This window comes from Rhagoletis pomonella, unplaced genomic scaffold (assembly GCF_013731165.1).
Source record: "Rhagoletis pomonella isolate Grant_MI unplaced genomic scaffold, Rhpom_1.0 Rhpom_scaffold_00006, whole genome shotgun sequence".
Taxonomy (NCBI): Eukaryota; Metazoa; Arthropoda; class Insecta; order Diptera; family Tephritidae; genus Rhagoletis; species Rhagoletis pomonella.
Window position 1 is genome coordinate 35,736,468 of NW_023458560.1, and position 17,201 is coordinate 35,753,668.

At 34.7% G+C, this 17,201-nt stretch overlaps 2 protein-coding genes across 2 annotated transcripts in view; both read right to left on the minus strand.

Moving 5' to 3' along the window:
• LOC118740651 (golgin subfamily A member 6-like protein 22) overlaps positions 1-17,201 on the minus strand; it is a gene marked incomplete at its 5' end in the record, with an annotated part of 500,945 nt that overhangs the window by 383,219 nt on the left and 100,525 nt on the right.
• LOC118740656 (adult cuticle protein 1-like) lies at positions 2,272-3,137 on the minus strand. The gene is made up of 2 exons (XM_036472270.1): positions 3,052-3,137; positions 2,272-2,846 (listed from the first exon to the last, which is right to left on the minus strand). The coding sequence occupies exons 1-2, from the start codon at positions 3,055-3,057 to the stop codon at positions 2,451-2,453; spliced, it is 402 nt and encodes a 133-aa protein (XP_036328163.1). The 5' UTR covers positions 3,058-3,137; the 3' UTR covers positions 2,272-2,450.

Here is a 17,201-nt window from a genome sequence, read left to right on the forward strand (position 1 = left end):
CTTCATCTTCATCTTCATCTTCATCTTCATCTTCATCTTCGTCTTCATCTTCATCTTCATCTTCATTTTAACCTTCATCTGTATCTTTATCTTTGTTTTGGTTTATATTCTTGTCTTTGCATTACTTGACTTTTGAAACAGGTGGCAACCCTCCTACATGTAGCTAAAAAAAACAGTTTATTAAAAACCACTTCATTTGATACCCATATTGGGGTAATTCATTTAACTTAATAAATGATTTGAATTTGATTTCCGTATATATGGCAACCCTTTAGAAAACTGAAACCAAGTCAAAAAGTCAAGCCCTTTCATTTGATACCTCATTTTTCAAAATCGAACGAGCGATACAGATTTTCTGGCTTGGGTTTAAATACTTAACGCAAACATCTGCGGCAGAGAAATTTTGAATTCGATTTTCTAACATGTGGCAACTCCTTTCATGGATCTAAAGATATAACGATACAGATTTTGTGACTTGGTGTTAAATATTTTACGCAACCATCTCGGAACTCGTGTAAGAAGTTTCACTTCAAAAAAATTTTTTGCATATTGAACCAAACTTCTATATCCCTATGCTATTCGACGCGCTGAATGCGAATCCGAGGTCTGTTAGCCCCCATCACGTGAGGTTCGAGGTCATTTGAGGGTCAAGTAGGGAAAAAGGATGTATTCAACAAAAATAAAAATATAACCCTAAGTACTTGTACGTTGCATTTGAAAATTTAGGAAACCATATGCAATCAGGGAAAAAAGTTTTTAACAAAATAGTTGAAAATCCTGAATTTTATAGTCATTTGCTATGCAAAAGAACTCACAGAATCTGAATATGAGGTCAAAAATAAAAAAAAACATAGAATAGGTTTTAAGAATTTTCGAAATTATCGTTGTTTTTTTTCAAATTGAGAAAACAGCATTTTCAATTTTTTCCAAAAATATCCGGTTCTGATGATCACACCTCAAAAAGCTCTCCACCAGATTAAAGGCCTTAGAAATCAGTGTGAGAGTTATCTGCGAATTTATGGTTGAAATCAGACACAATTTTAATTCTCAACGATATACTACTGTGAATTACACCTAAAAGCTGCAAACTTTTTGTTCTTATTTTTATGCTATATTAAAGCTTATTTAATTTTAAAGTATATAGATCCAAATCTTTTGCAAATCGATTTGAAAATAGAAAAGTTATACCAAATTTAGTAAACGTGATTAAAATATCATTTCCATTGGCACACTTTTTTTAACGAACGGTCTACTATGCATACATAATATATATAGTAAAAATAATAAACTCCTCACATCATCCCCTCCTCTTCCAGCTCCATTAACTTTGGAAAATATGTTTTTATATTTTTAATTTCAAGAAATTACACCTGGAAATACGAAATTATAAATTGATATAAAAAAGAAATGGTAACCAACTTTTACAAATTCTTTTTAAATTTTTCATTATTTGACCAGCTTAATCAAATGCTGTTGGTCCGATTCCCATCACCTCCAACTTTTTGAAATTTGTTGTTGTTTTTTTTTCAGAGCAATGGTGTAATTTCAAAATATCTGAGGGGATTAACAGTAGGAGTTTGAAATGTTTATTAATCTTCAAGCGCTGCTATGATGAAGAAGAAAAGGAATTTGATTTATTACATCTTTAATTCTCATAATTGTTTGTTTTATATATATGATGAGTCTTTAATAACTCGAACGCTAAAATGCTTTGTTTAAATACCACAAATTGTCTTTCTACTCTTTATTTTGGCAAATAGCGGTAAGAAAACAATGGTAGCCGACCACTCGGAGATTGACTAGGAACGAGGTCGCCGACGAACTTAACAAACGTCCTTTTGATACTGGCATAATATTCGGGACTCAGTTCATTTTCTTAGAGGCCAATTATTACTGAGTGGATAAACTGACAATAGTTACAGTAAGTGGTGAATAGTGATAGGGAGACTTAGGCAGTATCTTCAGATATTCTTTCGCTAGGGAGGATATTAGCGTCTTATAAAACTTGATCTGATCATAAGTAGAGTCCGAACGCCGAATCAACGTTGAAGGAGATGAGATTATATTTGATCGTCTGATCTAATTCAGACAAATAATAGCATATTTCAGGATTAAGAATTCATAAATAGAAATTCGTCCTTATTTTGTTAAACTTAATATTTTAAGTAGCTTAAAATCCTTTACAACATATAGAAATAACAAGAAATATATATGCGTGTGTACAATACATGCATATTATTTATTTAATGTAAAAATCATAGATATGCTTTTTATAAAACAACTAGTCTGATCAGAGGTTGCGGATAATGAAAACGGGATGTCGATATCAATAAGAAAGAGTTTACACATTTGCATCAAATTGTTCTCTTGATTGTATTTAAAATCCGTATAGGTGTGTATAGAATCGTTGTATTCTCGGTGGAGCGATGAGGTGATGCCGTATGGGATGCTTACAAGGTGCCTGGAGCTGGTGCCAAATTCACAGAGGTCGCCGAGTTGATGTGTCCTTCCAGTGGGGCGGTATGGATAGCACCACGAGTCTTTGCCACATAAACACCTGGACCACCACCCAAGGCGATAGGACCAGCAATGGCAGCACCCAATGGTCCCTGACTGAGCGAGATGCCGGGAATGCCACCCAATAGACCGCCGTGCACGCCGCCCAATGGTCCCTGGCTGAGCGAGATGCCGGGTATGCCACCCAACAGACCGGGAATACCCAATGGGCCAAGTCCTCCGAGTAATGGGGGTGCCACGTAAGAAACTCCAGGTGAAATCTGAGCGCCCAACAGGGATGAGTGTACACCAACAACGGCGAAAGCCAACATGACTACGGCAACGACGAACTGGAAGAGCGAAAGAATAGAAGTTTTGGTGAGCAAAATAAGACATTTTTTTTAAATTGAATTCAACTTTTTTATTTTTTTTATTTATAAGTATTCCAAATACCGCTCGAACATAATATTTTCATAATTTTTTATTTGTTTAACACTTTTCAAAACCACAACGGCTCAATGTAATTAGAATTCCGCAAGAAACTCCTTGAATTACCTTCATATTTGTTGATTAGATCCAAGAAGGATTTGAGAAGTGAAGGAAAAGGATTTGCTATACTGCGGTAGCACACTCAAGAAGTGTTGATTTGATTTTGATATCGAATACGAAAGTAAGCCAACTTTTATAGCAAAAGATCGGTCGGACTTGCTGGCACCACAAAATAATGCAACAACAATAAGTCCAACAAGAATGTGTAAAAACAAAATATGCAGAGCAGTTACCATCTGAAAACGACATATCAACGGTAACAGGAAGAATGCCGGACGGTTAGAAGACTACTATCAGCGCATAAGCCGGTGCAACAACAACTGAAATGATACTAGCAATTCATACATCTGTGCGTATGTATGTATGTATACCATGGTGCCATGGCACTGGAGCGTTTTCAGTGTTGGTGTATTTGTACGCCTGTCAGCCACCGCCCTGCTCAGCACCTATGTACATTAAGGTGGTCCAAAAATAGTAAAGTAGGAATCGTAATGCTCTCACCCCCTAGGATTGTTCAATATCGAAAGAAAAGTATACCCCAATTTTTCTATTTTGAAATCAAAAAATATTTAGAGGTCGCTCAAAGCGCTCAAAGTCTTCCATGTATTTTATATAGGGGAAAAACAACTTTTCGTAGAAATGGTATAGATTAGTTAAAAATCAATATTTTTCTATTTACTAATTTTAAATTTTTTGGTATAGAACAATCCTAGCGGGTGAGAGCATAACAATTCCGACTTTACATTTTACATGCATTTTTGGACCACCCTAATGTGCATACATACATACATACCAGCGCGCTCAAATCGAATTTATTTTTCACTACCGGCCACCAGCGCCGCCACCACCACCAATATTGCATTTTCGAATCTGAAAATCACTCAATTTAGTTCAAACGCAGCAATGAAATTGCATCAGAATGCAGCTCAATGACCATATGTTAACTGAAGTCACACATACATACATAGTTTTCTGCTGATTGCATGATGCAATAAATATGCAGCGATTGTGTTATGTGGAGCGGTAAAGCCCAAACAAATGATAAACAATGCGTTAAAAACCGGTAAGTTTGGCAAATGATCAAAACAAGCAAACAAAACAACCGACAAATCGCTATTACAATAATATAAATAAAGCGATTTTTTTTTTAAATGTAACGAAATAAAATCGCTCATTCATATCCTTTTTTTATAAGCACTTTTTTGGTGGCTTAACCTGTAAAGGTGCTACTATGAAATACATGTATATCGTCATTTAAAGTACAAAACCGCGTATCGTCATACTGCAAAACCGCGTTGCTGCCAAAAATTGGATTTGCTCACACAATCTCTTGGCTCAATCCTTATCCATTCGTCCTGAAATATACTAGCCAGAAATGCGATTGCTTTATAAAAAAGAGAACCATTTTGAAATATGAGTGTTTTCTTGATACGCGATTTCGTACTTCAAACGACCCTGCAGGGAAATCGCAGACCATCGAATCAAATTTCTAGCACCGAACTAGATCTTTATCGCCAAAAACGAACAAGTCCGATAATAATTAGATCCCCCACCAGTCCAAAATCAGCGAATTGTGGTACTTTTAAAAAACTATTTTATTTTACTATTTCCATTAGAAACCTATATCTAAGGTGACGAATTTAGAACTGGTTCAAAAGTATAGAGAAACGAATGCAGAACGAACTGAATCTTATTTATCGAATTTAGAACTAGTCCGGAACTATTGATAAAGCGATGCAGCGAGTTTGGCGGCTTTTTCGTTCGTTTGGCGGCTTCCATTCTCCACTTCGCAGATGCTTTTTGGGTGTTTAAGCCTTCCTGTGGAGGAAAGTATGCATACAAGTTTGACATCATTTAGTTAAAAATAATAACTTTAAAAAATATTTTAAGATCCCAAATATTTAACATCTCTTTTCAGAGATAGTATTTAAGAGATCTAGCTTTAATTTAAGCCAGGAAGGTTCTATCACCTTTTGTTTCTTTGCCAAAGCTTCTAAAAAATTGCAAAAATTGCAATTCTTTGACACTTTGACCACGTTTTTTTTTTTTTTATCTGTAGCTGATGGAAACGGATTCGTAATCAGCACACAAAAAAATCTATCAAAAACAGCTTTAACATTTGCCGTACCAAATTTTTTTTTTATATTTTTGTTGGGCTGTGTTATCCATTAAAAAATTAGCAAAAATTCAGATTTGCGTTTTTTCTACAGACATTTTTCCTTATGTTATGAGTTTTATCCCCCGATGTCAAAAATAGCTACAGTATTTTTAAACCTCCCTGTAGGGTATATATGTCTTATTATTTTGTACCTGTACAATTTTTATTTGTTCAATTGTTCTTAGATTTTATTGGAATTTCTAAATGAAAAGTTTTTAAAATCATTAAAATTCAAGTCTTCAAACTACAAACATAAAATTTTCTATTGAGCAATAAATACTTCAAATACTTGGCGATCCTGCCAGGAGGTGAAGTTCGATCCGGTTCTTAGTGAAATGCGTGAAGGTGTATAGCTTTCATCGGGTTAGTTATCGGCATATAAATACGTTGCACTGATTCGCGTCTTGCGATGAAACTGCACATTTACTAAATGCGGTAGTTACCCATCAGACTGCCAATAAGTGTCGATAAAATTATCACGCAGACGTTCAACGCCAAATCCTTGTTTGCGAGACGACAGACGCCAAGCAGCTCGGTTGCCAATTTCGCGAGAATGTTTAAGTGGAAGCAGATCTTGGTCTCAACATTCGTTTAAATTAACTTTAATGATTGCGAAATAGAGAAGGAATAAGTTTAAAAAAAAACCAGCACAACAACAAGGCGAGTGAGTGCATCAACTCAGCAACAGTAGTAACCAGCTAGCATTAAAACAAAGGGGACATTGTGTGCCAGTCACCAGTCAGCAGTTATCACCACGACCCAACAACAAAAGTCAGGCCTACAGCTACTACAACAACAACAACGAAAGAAGAAACATTTGTGGTTGTTTTTCAATTTAAAAAATAAAAATAAAATAAAATAATAAATAAACTAATAAGAAAAAAAAAAAAAAAAAAAAAAAAAGTTCGTATCTAAAGTCTTTTGTTTATTCATACAGCTTTTGTGAATGTTTTAAAAGTTACTCTTCGACTTTGTTTATTTGTTTTTAAAATCAAATTGTTTAACAAAAAAGGACAAAATTAATTTGAATTAATATACCATTTTAAATATAATTGAATTTTAAAACCAAAATTTTTTTTTAAAGTAATTTAGAATTATTAACTACAACTAATATAAATAATTTTATATTAATATAATCCATTTTGTTTTAATATATTTTAACTTTTAATTTTTTTTTTCGTCTATAAATATCGACATAAATATTATTTGTGTTAATTTAAATTATTACTTATATTTATTTTGTACACTTGTTCTCCAGTTTATTTCAAAATGCACAGATCACCAATATGTACACGCCACTTCACAACAACAACAGAAAATCAACATGAAAACCCAATACACACTTCACAAAATGTACAACCTAATGGTTCTACAAATGAAAATAACTTGAGTGCGAATTTATCAAAATTTATTAAGTTGCCTAATTTTTGGGAAGATTGTCCTGAAGCATGGTTTCTCCTTGTGGAAGGACAATTCGAAATGTCCAATATATCATGATGATAGTTAATTTATTATTTAAAATTTTGAAGTATATATTGCTCACGTAAATTAGATTTTATTTTACAAATTTTGTGCCGCCGGAGAAGCCATCACTAAAGGAGAAAAGTTCCCTACAACTTTGGCAATTGAATATGCTACGCATTTTTATCAGAAATTGTTAAAAAATGGCGAAAGCCATGACAATACACAATTTTTCGCACTTTTTCCTAATTATTTATAATAAAAAAAAGGCTTTTTTTTTGTATATAAAAACTGTGGGATATGCCACGCCCCTTTTAAAAAAATATCTCTGCTTTACTATAAGAGTCTAGTACCGTAGATATGTATGTCAACACACCAAATTTCAGTGTCATGTGACTTACGGTTTCGAAGTTATAGCTGATTTAAAAAGACACGTCTTTGAGAGGTGCCACGCCCCCTTGTCAGATTTCATTTTTTTATACCCTGTGTTACGTCCAAAGTCACTGACTATGAAGATCTATTCAGTAGTTTCGGAGATTAGTGAATTCAAACAGACAAACAAACAAACAAACTATAGTTTTATTATAGTATAGATAGATAGATTTAATTTCGAAGAATTGAGAAGGAGTCCCACTAGCATTTGCTAAAAATGTTATGACCATTATATCGAGCCTTAATCGTCAAAAAAACGTAAGCGACATATTTTTCAAACTTTTCCCAGAGCATCTAGATGCATTTCTGAATAAAAAAAAAAAAATTCGAAAAAAAAATTTAACTTGCTTTTTTTGGCGACCAGGACTCGATATATGTATATGTATGTGCTAGGCCACTAACCAAGACGACCAATTCTAACAAACACTTATTTTTTATATAATTCTTTAAGACTGAAAACACAACTATATTTAATTTTGATTTTATAAAAATCTTGCAAAATATTTATTCATATAAAAAAAAATCAATAATCTCTAGTTTTGTTTATATAAAATAAATTTTATAAGTATTATTTATAGACAGGAAAGAAATCAAGAAAGAGTGTTATCTAAAGTTATTTTGTTTTCTTATTATTTAATTGTTTTGATCCTTTTCGGACCAACATGACTGTGTGTAAGAAAAAAAATTTAAGAGGCGGTGGTGGGATAACTGACGCCGAAAATTGTTCAGCGAAGATAGTCACTGGTATAGGCAAATCAGTGGAAAGTTCTCAAAGTTGTATGTACGAAACTAGAGTGGTCAGCAATAGTTCATATAAATATGGTTGTTGTTGCAAATGCCATGGCTGAAGTTGTTGTGGATTTGTCTTTTTATATTTTGAAATAGGCTCCTTAGGGTGCCAATCATAGTCTTAACTGATAAGTAAGTAAGTAAATAACATGAAATATATACATAGATATATAGTACACACACATAGTACAATGCATTGAACAAAGTATATTATTTAATACAAAAATCATAGATATGCTATTAACAATACATTTAGCGGGACGGGTATGGGTTGCGATAAAGGATAAGGGTTTACAGAGATGGTAATGCAAATAAAAAGGAGCACGACTAATGGTACAGTTACATCCTTCGTTTGTCATCAGCATTGTCAAATTGCGCAGAATCATTGTAATCTTGATGGGGTGATGAGATAATGCCGTCTGAGATGCTTACCACGTGCCTGGAGCGGGAGCCACATTCAGTGAAGTCGCTGAGTTAATGTGTCCAGCCAATGAGGCGGTATGGATAGCACCACGTGTCTTCGCCACGTAAACACCAGCACCATGACCCAAGGCAAGAGGAGAAGCAAGAGGTGCAGCAATGCCAGCGCCCAAGTGGCCTTGGCTTAGCGAGATGCCGGGAATGCCACCCAATAGACCGGGCACACCACCCAACAAACCGGGAACTCCCAAGACATTAATGGCAGCTGGCGCACCCCAAGGGCCGAGACCCAACGCACCTGGGCCGAGTAAAGAACCGAGTGCTGGTGTCACATACGATACGCCAGGTGAAATTTGCGCCGAGAGAAGTGATGAGTGTACACCAACAAAGGCAAGAGCCAACATGACTACGGCAAGGGCGAACTGGAAAAAAGAATAGGATAAGAAAACGAGCAGAAAATTAATTCAGCGGAAGTATAAGAGAATAATTAAGCTGCTAAAATATTTTGATTCTTCTTTTAAAAAATCTTTATCAGGTTGACACTTGTAGCGGTAAAATTTTAAAAAATTATTTAATCTTCAGTTTAATAGTTTGCTGGCATATCTTACAGTGACTCAAAGAAACGTTCACAAGATGATTTTTTTTTAATACTTACAATGTTTTTCAAGTTTAAAGTTATTAACTTGTTTTTTTTTTATTAAAATTACAACAAAAATTCTATGAATGATATATCCAAACTTTTTACAAAACATTCTAACAATTTTCACCAAAATTTCAACTTTTCAATCTGAGTTTTTAAAGAAATTTCGCTTATGCAGTTTTATAGCCCATGAAGTTAGGAAATGGAAACACTGCAATAAACCTTTAGCCGCTAAAAAAAAGTTAAAATTTTAATGAAATTGTTTTTCTAAATTTTTTAAAACGTTTGAAACTATGAATTATTGAGCTTTTGTTAGAAAATAAACTCCATTTCTACAGAAAATTTCAAATAAAAAAATTTTAAAAATATTTTTATAAAAATTCGATAAAAAATATAAAAAATTTAGCTTAAGAAATTTCGAAAAAAACAAGTCAATCTGTGAAAAATTGGCTGAGTCACCGTTTGTGCACATTTGAATCCGACTCCGATTGCTTCGATTGAACTTTTTCCCTATTTAGGTCTTTTTTATGCGAAAGTTGCTGTTTTGCTTTATTCTGATTTTATTTATTGTTATTATTATTTTTTATTTTGTTGGAGCAGTTGCCTTATCTTTTAATGCTAATATAGCAATTTTCGTATTATTTATAAACTTTAGCTTTTGTTTTTTATACACAAATTTTCCTTTGGCAATTTTGAAGTCCCCGATATTAAAATACATTTCGCAAAAACTACTCCTCGAATTACCTTCATGTTTGCGGATCAAAACGGTGAAGGAATTAAGGACTGAAGGAAAAGGATTTGCTATTCTGCTGTAGCACACTCGAGAAGTGTTGACTTGATTCTGATGTGGAATACCGAAATTAGGCCAACTTTTATACTAAAAAACTCACTGAACTTCATATGCGGCAATACAAAATAATTGCGGCAGTATGAAGTGCAATACGATTAAATAAATAGAAAATATAATAAAATGACAACAATAACAGAAATCACTTAACAGCAACGACAGCAGCAGCAGCAGAATGCCGGGCGTCGACCAAGCTTCAAATTGGAAGGAAACTTGTCTTGTAACCAACTCAAAAAAAATGTCTAAAATGCTTACCAGTGCAACAGCAGCTGCAGCGCTGCATAAGTGCAACAGAACTAGAGTAAAATTTGGTGTTGGTGCATTTGCATCGCCCTGTCAGCCACAGCCCTTGCTTACTCACCACACTTATCGATCGACATAGAATCGAAAAACACTTTTCACTGCCGGCCAACAGCGCAGTCAAGGACAGTATCGTTGTATAAAAATCACTCAATTAGATTTTCGCTCCAAAATCAACAAGAAAACAACTCAATGGTCATATTCGAGCTCAAGAAGTAAATATTTTTGCTGCTGATTACATAGGGTGGTAAGTGTGGGGGGGGGGGGAGTGTGTTGTATGAAGCGTTAAAGTCCGCAAGAATGATCAACAATTTTCAAGTTTCGCGCTTGGTCAAAACAATACGCTATTCGCGAAAACATGTTATGTACATACATATGTATGTACATATTGACTGTGCTTCAAAAAAACTGCGACCCCCTTTTTGTTGCCTTCGGCTTTATGCCTTCCAGGTACCCTTACCACCATATAATATTCTTGCACAACCGCACTTAAATGTAAATAATAAATTGCATTGCTTCAAAATAAAATAAAATACGAGTACTAGGTACAAAAATACTCGTAATATTTTGATCATAACAAAAATATGTAAGCCACTCAATGAACTCACTCAGCTTTTCAATAAAATCTTATTTTATACTTGATTTTTTTTCTCTGTGGGCGTTCAATTAGTTGTGCCATTTACTAAGTAAGCGATCGCGTACTTAACCTGTAAACTTATTAGCACATATATACATACTTACATACACACATACATAGTACGACTATCAATAAGGCTAATGGAAACTGTATTTCGGTTGTTCGACTTTACTAGAAAGTCGACTTCCGACTTTTCGATCGACTCTGTAGCATCGACTTTAAAATTTGACCGTTCGACGAAGAAAAGTCGACTCCTTTCGACTTTTTAATAAAAAAACCTGTATTATACTCTGCACTTAACTTATATATTTGTTATAAATATAAGGTTTAGAATATGCCAATAATATCATGATTTTCAAGTGGTCTTTAGAATAATATGTAATTAAGAATCAGCCGTAAATTACGATATTGTGAAAATGCTATAATTCTAATGTACACTGTAATATAAATTTTAAAGTGAAACTAATGAAACCATTTTGTGTCCAAACTACGCATGAATACGAGTTGGTCTAAGTGCTTTCCGGGAATTCGATTTCTAAGCTGTGTTGCTATAAGCTCTGTTTGGGAGAAAAGCCTTTCAAATGGAACAGAGGTGGCGAGTATTGGTAGAAATTTAAGTGCCACTTTATAAACACCTTTATCCACCCGACTAATGATCGCGCTTTTTTAAATAATGTCGCATCTCAAGGATACCACCAACATCTTGATCGGTGTTGAAAATTTTGTCCGTAACGGATTGGTGTAATTCACCCCAAAGACTGTCTGTTCATATCCATGTAACTCACGTTCACTCATGAAGGAAAATTTTCTTGCATGATATCTTTAAAATAAACAGCTACATATATCTTACATCATTTTTAACTGAAGATTCTGGAGACCAAGGATTAACAATACTACTTTCATCCACAGAAGAAGGTCGCATTCTTTTTTAATTCGGAGGATTTTTTTCGTATAAAGGTATCCACACACCTATGCGATTCTGTCGGTGCGAATCTGTTCCGACAAAAATTACAACAATGCCGACCATAGTTTTAAATGAGGAACCACTCACTTATACGATTTTGCTGCAGCGATTTATTCGAACATGCACAGTTCTTCTCGAAAAAGGTCAATAGATGGATTTTACAATATTAAAACAAAATTGAACGTAAGAAAACAAAACATATTTGATGTAGGAAAGTTAAGAATTTTATTTTTGTTGAAAAATATTTTTTGTTTGTCTATAAATTGACAGTTTTTACTGCGATAAAATCGCGCAGATGTGTGCGTACTTGCGTTTTCGAAGCAGTAATGGCTGTAGCGTCAAAAGCGGTGTGGATTCGTTGCGAAAGAATCGCGTAGGTGTGTGGATTCCTTAATAATTTTATGCGCTGCTTTTAAGTGATTTGACAATGCTGTTGTTCTGTTATAAAAATTAATTTCTCTTCCACATTTTTTACATTTCGCTTTAGTTTGTTAGGCATTTTTTTTTAATAAGACAAAACTGCAGTCGGCGCCATTATTAGAAGAAAAGTTTTAAATTAAGAGATGCTAGTGCAAATGAATTTAAAAAAGTCGAGAGTCAACAGTGAAAGTTCGACTTCAGTCGATTTGCATAAACTGAAACTCGATCATTAAAAGTCGAGTTTTAGAAGTAAAAAGTCGATTTTGGTCGAAAGTCGAAGTCGACTTTGCCATCCCTAAACTGCCTAGTACAGAATGTTTTGAGTTCAGTAGAAAGAGTACTTTTCAATTGAAATATTGAAGAAAGACAAGACTATACTAAAATTTTTGTCAACGCTAAAAATTGGACAGAAATTTATGGACGTAAAAGGCACATAAATTAATGGACATAAATTTATTTGAAAAAACAAGTAAGATCAGCGCTGTCTTCGGCTATGCCGAAGGCTTAATACCTTTCATGAACATCTGCAAATTTTACTTTGACAGATTACTGCTTTTGAATACATCTGCATACATCGATAGAGGAGTTACATACTTATATAAAAAATCGCATCTAAACAATCAGAGGTATGGAAGATATACTTTATATGGCACCAATCTAAGTGATTTTCACTGCTATGTGATCGGTATGTAAACCGGTAACACAATTTATTGGGTTTAGTTTCCTACATAAAGGAGATATATGGCAAAAACTGGTATCTGAACAATCAGTGCTATAGGAGATAAAGCTTATACAGCATATATTTTGATGATTTTCTCAGTAGACTTTGTATTATTATTTATAAAATAGCTTACGAAATTTATCGGTTTTAGCTGTTCAAATAAAGAAGTTTTACAGTAAAATCCCATATCTGAACAATCAGATGTATGGAAGATATATGTTGTAGTCATCCGATCCTTTTTATTTTCACTGTAAGTATTCTGTTAATGATGAGTGAAAATGGTGCGAAATTTCATGTTCCTAGCTGCATAAATGGAGGAGTTATGATAAAAGACCTCATATCTGAACAATCAGTTGTATGGGGGCTGCAGGTTATAGTGACCCGATCTTTGTTATTTTCGCTGTAAGTCTTCTGTTGATAATGAGTGAAAACAGCGCGAAATTTCATGGTCCTAGCTATATAAATGGAGGAGTTATAACGCAAAATTTTATATCTGAACAATCAGTTGTATGGGAGCTATAGGTTATAGTTACCCGATCTTTTTAATTTTCACTGTAAGTTTTTGTTGATAATTATTGAAAACAGTGCGGAATTTCGTGTTCCTAGCGATATAAATGGAGGAGTTATAACGAAAAATTTTATATCTGAACAATCAGTTGTATGGGGGCTATAGGTTATAGTGACCCGATCTTTGTAATTTTCACTGTAAGTATTCTGCTGATAATGGGTGCAAGTACTGCAAAATTTCATGTTCGTAGCTGCATAAATGGAGAAGTTATAACGAAAAATCTCATATCTGAACAATCAGTTGTATGGGAGCTATATGTTATAGTGGTCCGATTCTTCCGGTTCCGACAAATGATTAATACATTATAAAAATACACCCACCTACCAAATTTGATACGGATATCTAGAAAACTGAGAGACTAGATTGCATACAAACAGACGGACAGACGGACAGACGGACAGACGGACATGGTTAAATCAACTCAGCTCGACGTTCTGATCATATAAGTATACATTTTAATGGGTCTATCTCTTTTTGTTCTGGTACTTACAAACATCGGACCAAAGTTATAATACCATTTCATGCTCATGAAAGGTATAAAAAATTAGATAAACTACTACTGGTAACGAAAAAGTTGGATATAATTGTTTGCTAATATAAAAACACTGAGTTAACGGTTTTGAGCGTTTAAAAATTAGACATACTTTTTACAAAAATACCTACACAAATTGTTGGTATCGTAACAGCTGGATTTATTTGTTTTTTCTATAACGCTCGCCTTTACTTGAGCGGAAGTGTGAGTGTGAGCATGTGTTAGTGCAAACATGGTAGCCATAATGCCACAGAAGTGCCGGCAACATATGTTGTGGACAAGTTTGTATCATGTAGCCAGCAACATGTGTAGCGGGCAAGTTTGGGACATGTAGCACTAGCAACAAATGCATCGGTGAAGCGGCGTGAGTGTGTGAGTGTGAATGCGGTATCTGGTCGTGGGACCGTTGAGCCGAATTGCGGTTCGCCTAAGTGAAATTTGTTGACCTAGACACCCGTATAAAAGGCCTTAAAGATGGCCAACGGATTCATTATAGTGGTGACATGTTATTTGAAGGTGCCAAGTGAAAGTGCAGTTTTTTGAAAAAAAAGTTTGTAAAAAAACAAATTATATAAAATAAAACGGTCCATAACGCGTACATCTAGCGGTCCCGTACATACATATATCGCCTACCATCCGGTGAAGTAAATTTGTTGTTATCGTCGAATTTGGCTAACTGGAATAGGAGGTAAGTTCTAAAGATTCATATTAAAGGTGAACAAATCAAGTGTTTTGTGTTACTAGTGCCCCCATAAGAAATAATTTGACATACCTAAATGCTTATGTACGTGCACGCACAGAAGATTTGAGTGAATATATGTGCGTGTACACAAGCACGGCACCGCCAAAATCCGCATAACTATTAAAATGTGTGTGTTTTGTTGTTTTTTTAGGTCGCCCGCCGAGGAATTGCAAAAGGACCTCCACCTACCTTTTCCTGCAGTCGAGCCAATACCTGGAGGAGTTTTTGTGACCCCCACGGAGGAAGAAACAAAGACGTCGCTGCTATAAAATTGACAGCAACATCTGTCTGCACAGGAGCATCTGTGACACCCACCCACCAAATTTTGGCACGAGAAGCATCACTCATATACCACTACTACTGGACGGAAAGTCGCAGATACGTTGGTGAGAGATACCCACATCCATAGGCCACCAGCAGCAAAATCGGATTTTGGTGTCTAAGCCAGGATCGATGTAAGACGCTGACCACCCGCTCTAGAGTGAGCAGAACCTACACAAGTGCACAGGAGAGGATTGAAGTAACCAGAGCCCTACCAGCAGTGGATGAAGGAAAAAAAAATCACTCTAGTTTTATTGAGTTTTTATTCTGTAGAAATGTTGCTCAGTTGGAGTTTTATTGAGTAATTTTATTGGATTCATTCGGAATTTTGCTCAGTAGAAGTTTTATTGAGTTTTTACATGAAGCATTTAGTTTAGGTATTAAGAGAGTTTTCAAAGTACATATAAGCTTTGAAGTATATAGTTTTTTTTTTTTTAAATAGCAATATTATCAAGAGAAGAGTTAGTTTTGTAGTACTTACCTAGTTTCTTCCGTCCATTTTCCTTTATTCCTTTTTTTGAGTTTTTTTGTATGGGGTTTCAGTTTACTCAGTTTATCACATTTCTCTTTTTTCATACTGTTTATCACGTCTTTTTTTTACTGGAATTTATTAGTTTTGATCGGCCAATTATCAATTTTCTTTATTGATTTGATTTGCTTTGAATTTGTTTTATAAAAAGTATTGGCATATATATATATATATATTTTTTTTTTTTGTAACTTCTATTTGATCGGTTTGAATAACTAAAATCAAGTTTCGTTTTTCTTTAATTCAAAAAGGGCAAAGAAACCATTATAAGCTTTAGTTCACGTTTTCTGCATTTACTTGATTTTCTTTTTGTGGTTTCCTTTACCCACGTGTAATAACTTTTTATGGTTTTCAAAAAAAAGGGTGAATTTTGAATTCATGATTTGACTTTACTTTCTTTATACCGAATCACGTAATTTTAAGCTCACTTTGGTTTCTTTGCGCTTATAAAAACAAAAAAAAAATTTATTTCACTTTTAAACACCTTTTTTTGCACATTTAATAACTTTCCGCGATTACTATCGGGTGATCCGCCGTACTAGCGATACTATTCCTAGTACCGACACGATAGGCTAGTACTTTTATGTATAAGAGAACTTAAGAATATACGTATGTAAGGCTTTCTTCCCCCCCGCCCCCACAGAGGCTCTTCTCCGGGATGCTGGTACCACCATCGAAGGAGCGGACAAAGTGAGTGAGTACTTGTTTTAATTTTATTTTTACTCATGCATATTTCGATACATGCTTATGGTTTGAGCAGTTATACATACGTATGTACATACTCAAGTGAACATTTTATCGTATATATAAGTATATATATATATATATTTATATACATATATATATAGATGAGCGAAAATTACAATTTAATGAAAGAGTTGCGAGTAGAAAACCAGTTTTAGCAAGATTGTTGTTGTTTTTTTATGCAGGGATAAGTTTAGGGTTCGATTAAGTAAGTAATATTTGCTTTTCTTGCATGTTCCCTTTTGGGGGCCTTCGTTTATTTTTTTTATTTTTTTGAATTAGTTGATTTATATTGTTAATAATACCTGTCTAAGTATGTACATATGCTCATGAATGGATACTTGTGTACATATATAAATAGCAATTGGATATTTGTACGTTATTCTCAGGAAAGAAAATTTTAGTGATACGAGGGTAGTTTAATTTAAGTTGAGCTCAGGGCTTTGTATCTAAGACTGAATTGTTAATAAAGGAAGAAAAATATGAAGTTCGGATGAGAGTGTTATGATGGAAATGAGGCTCTAATTGATTAATTTTGGTGTGTGTGTGTTGCGCTCGCGCGCAGCAGGGGACATGGGGTAATGACGGACAATAGGACTGATTGACATAGGAGGACGGGATGACTGACCAACGGACTTAGTCAGGATAAGGGGGCGTTGTAAGGTCAGAGGAGTCAACACAACGCCCATGGTTTCGCGTCGACTGGACGCCGAAGAGGGTGGGTAGACTCCGCCTGACAGGACTGGACCTTGCGCTTTCTGCTATCTTTTTCTCATCGAGTTTTTTTTATCTTTTTTTTGCGTATTTCTTTATAAATTATTCGGCATGAACTTTATTTGTTAGTGTAGCGTAGGCAAGGCGAGTGTGCAAGGACCCACCCCAACCGATGAGCTCTGCCAGGAACCACCAGCATGCCGAGGGGCCACTCGAC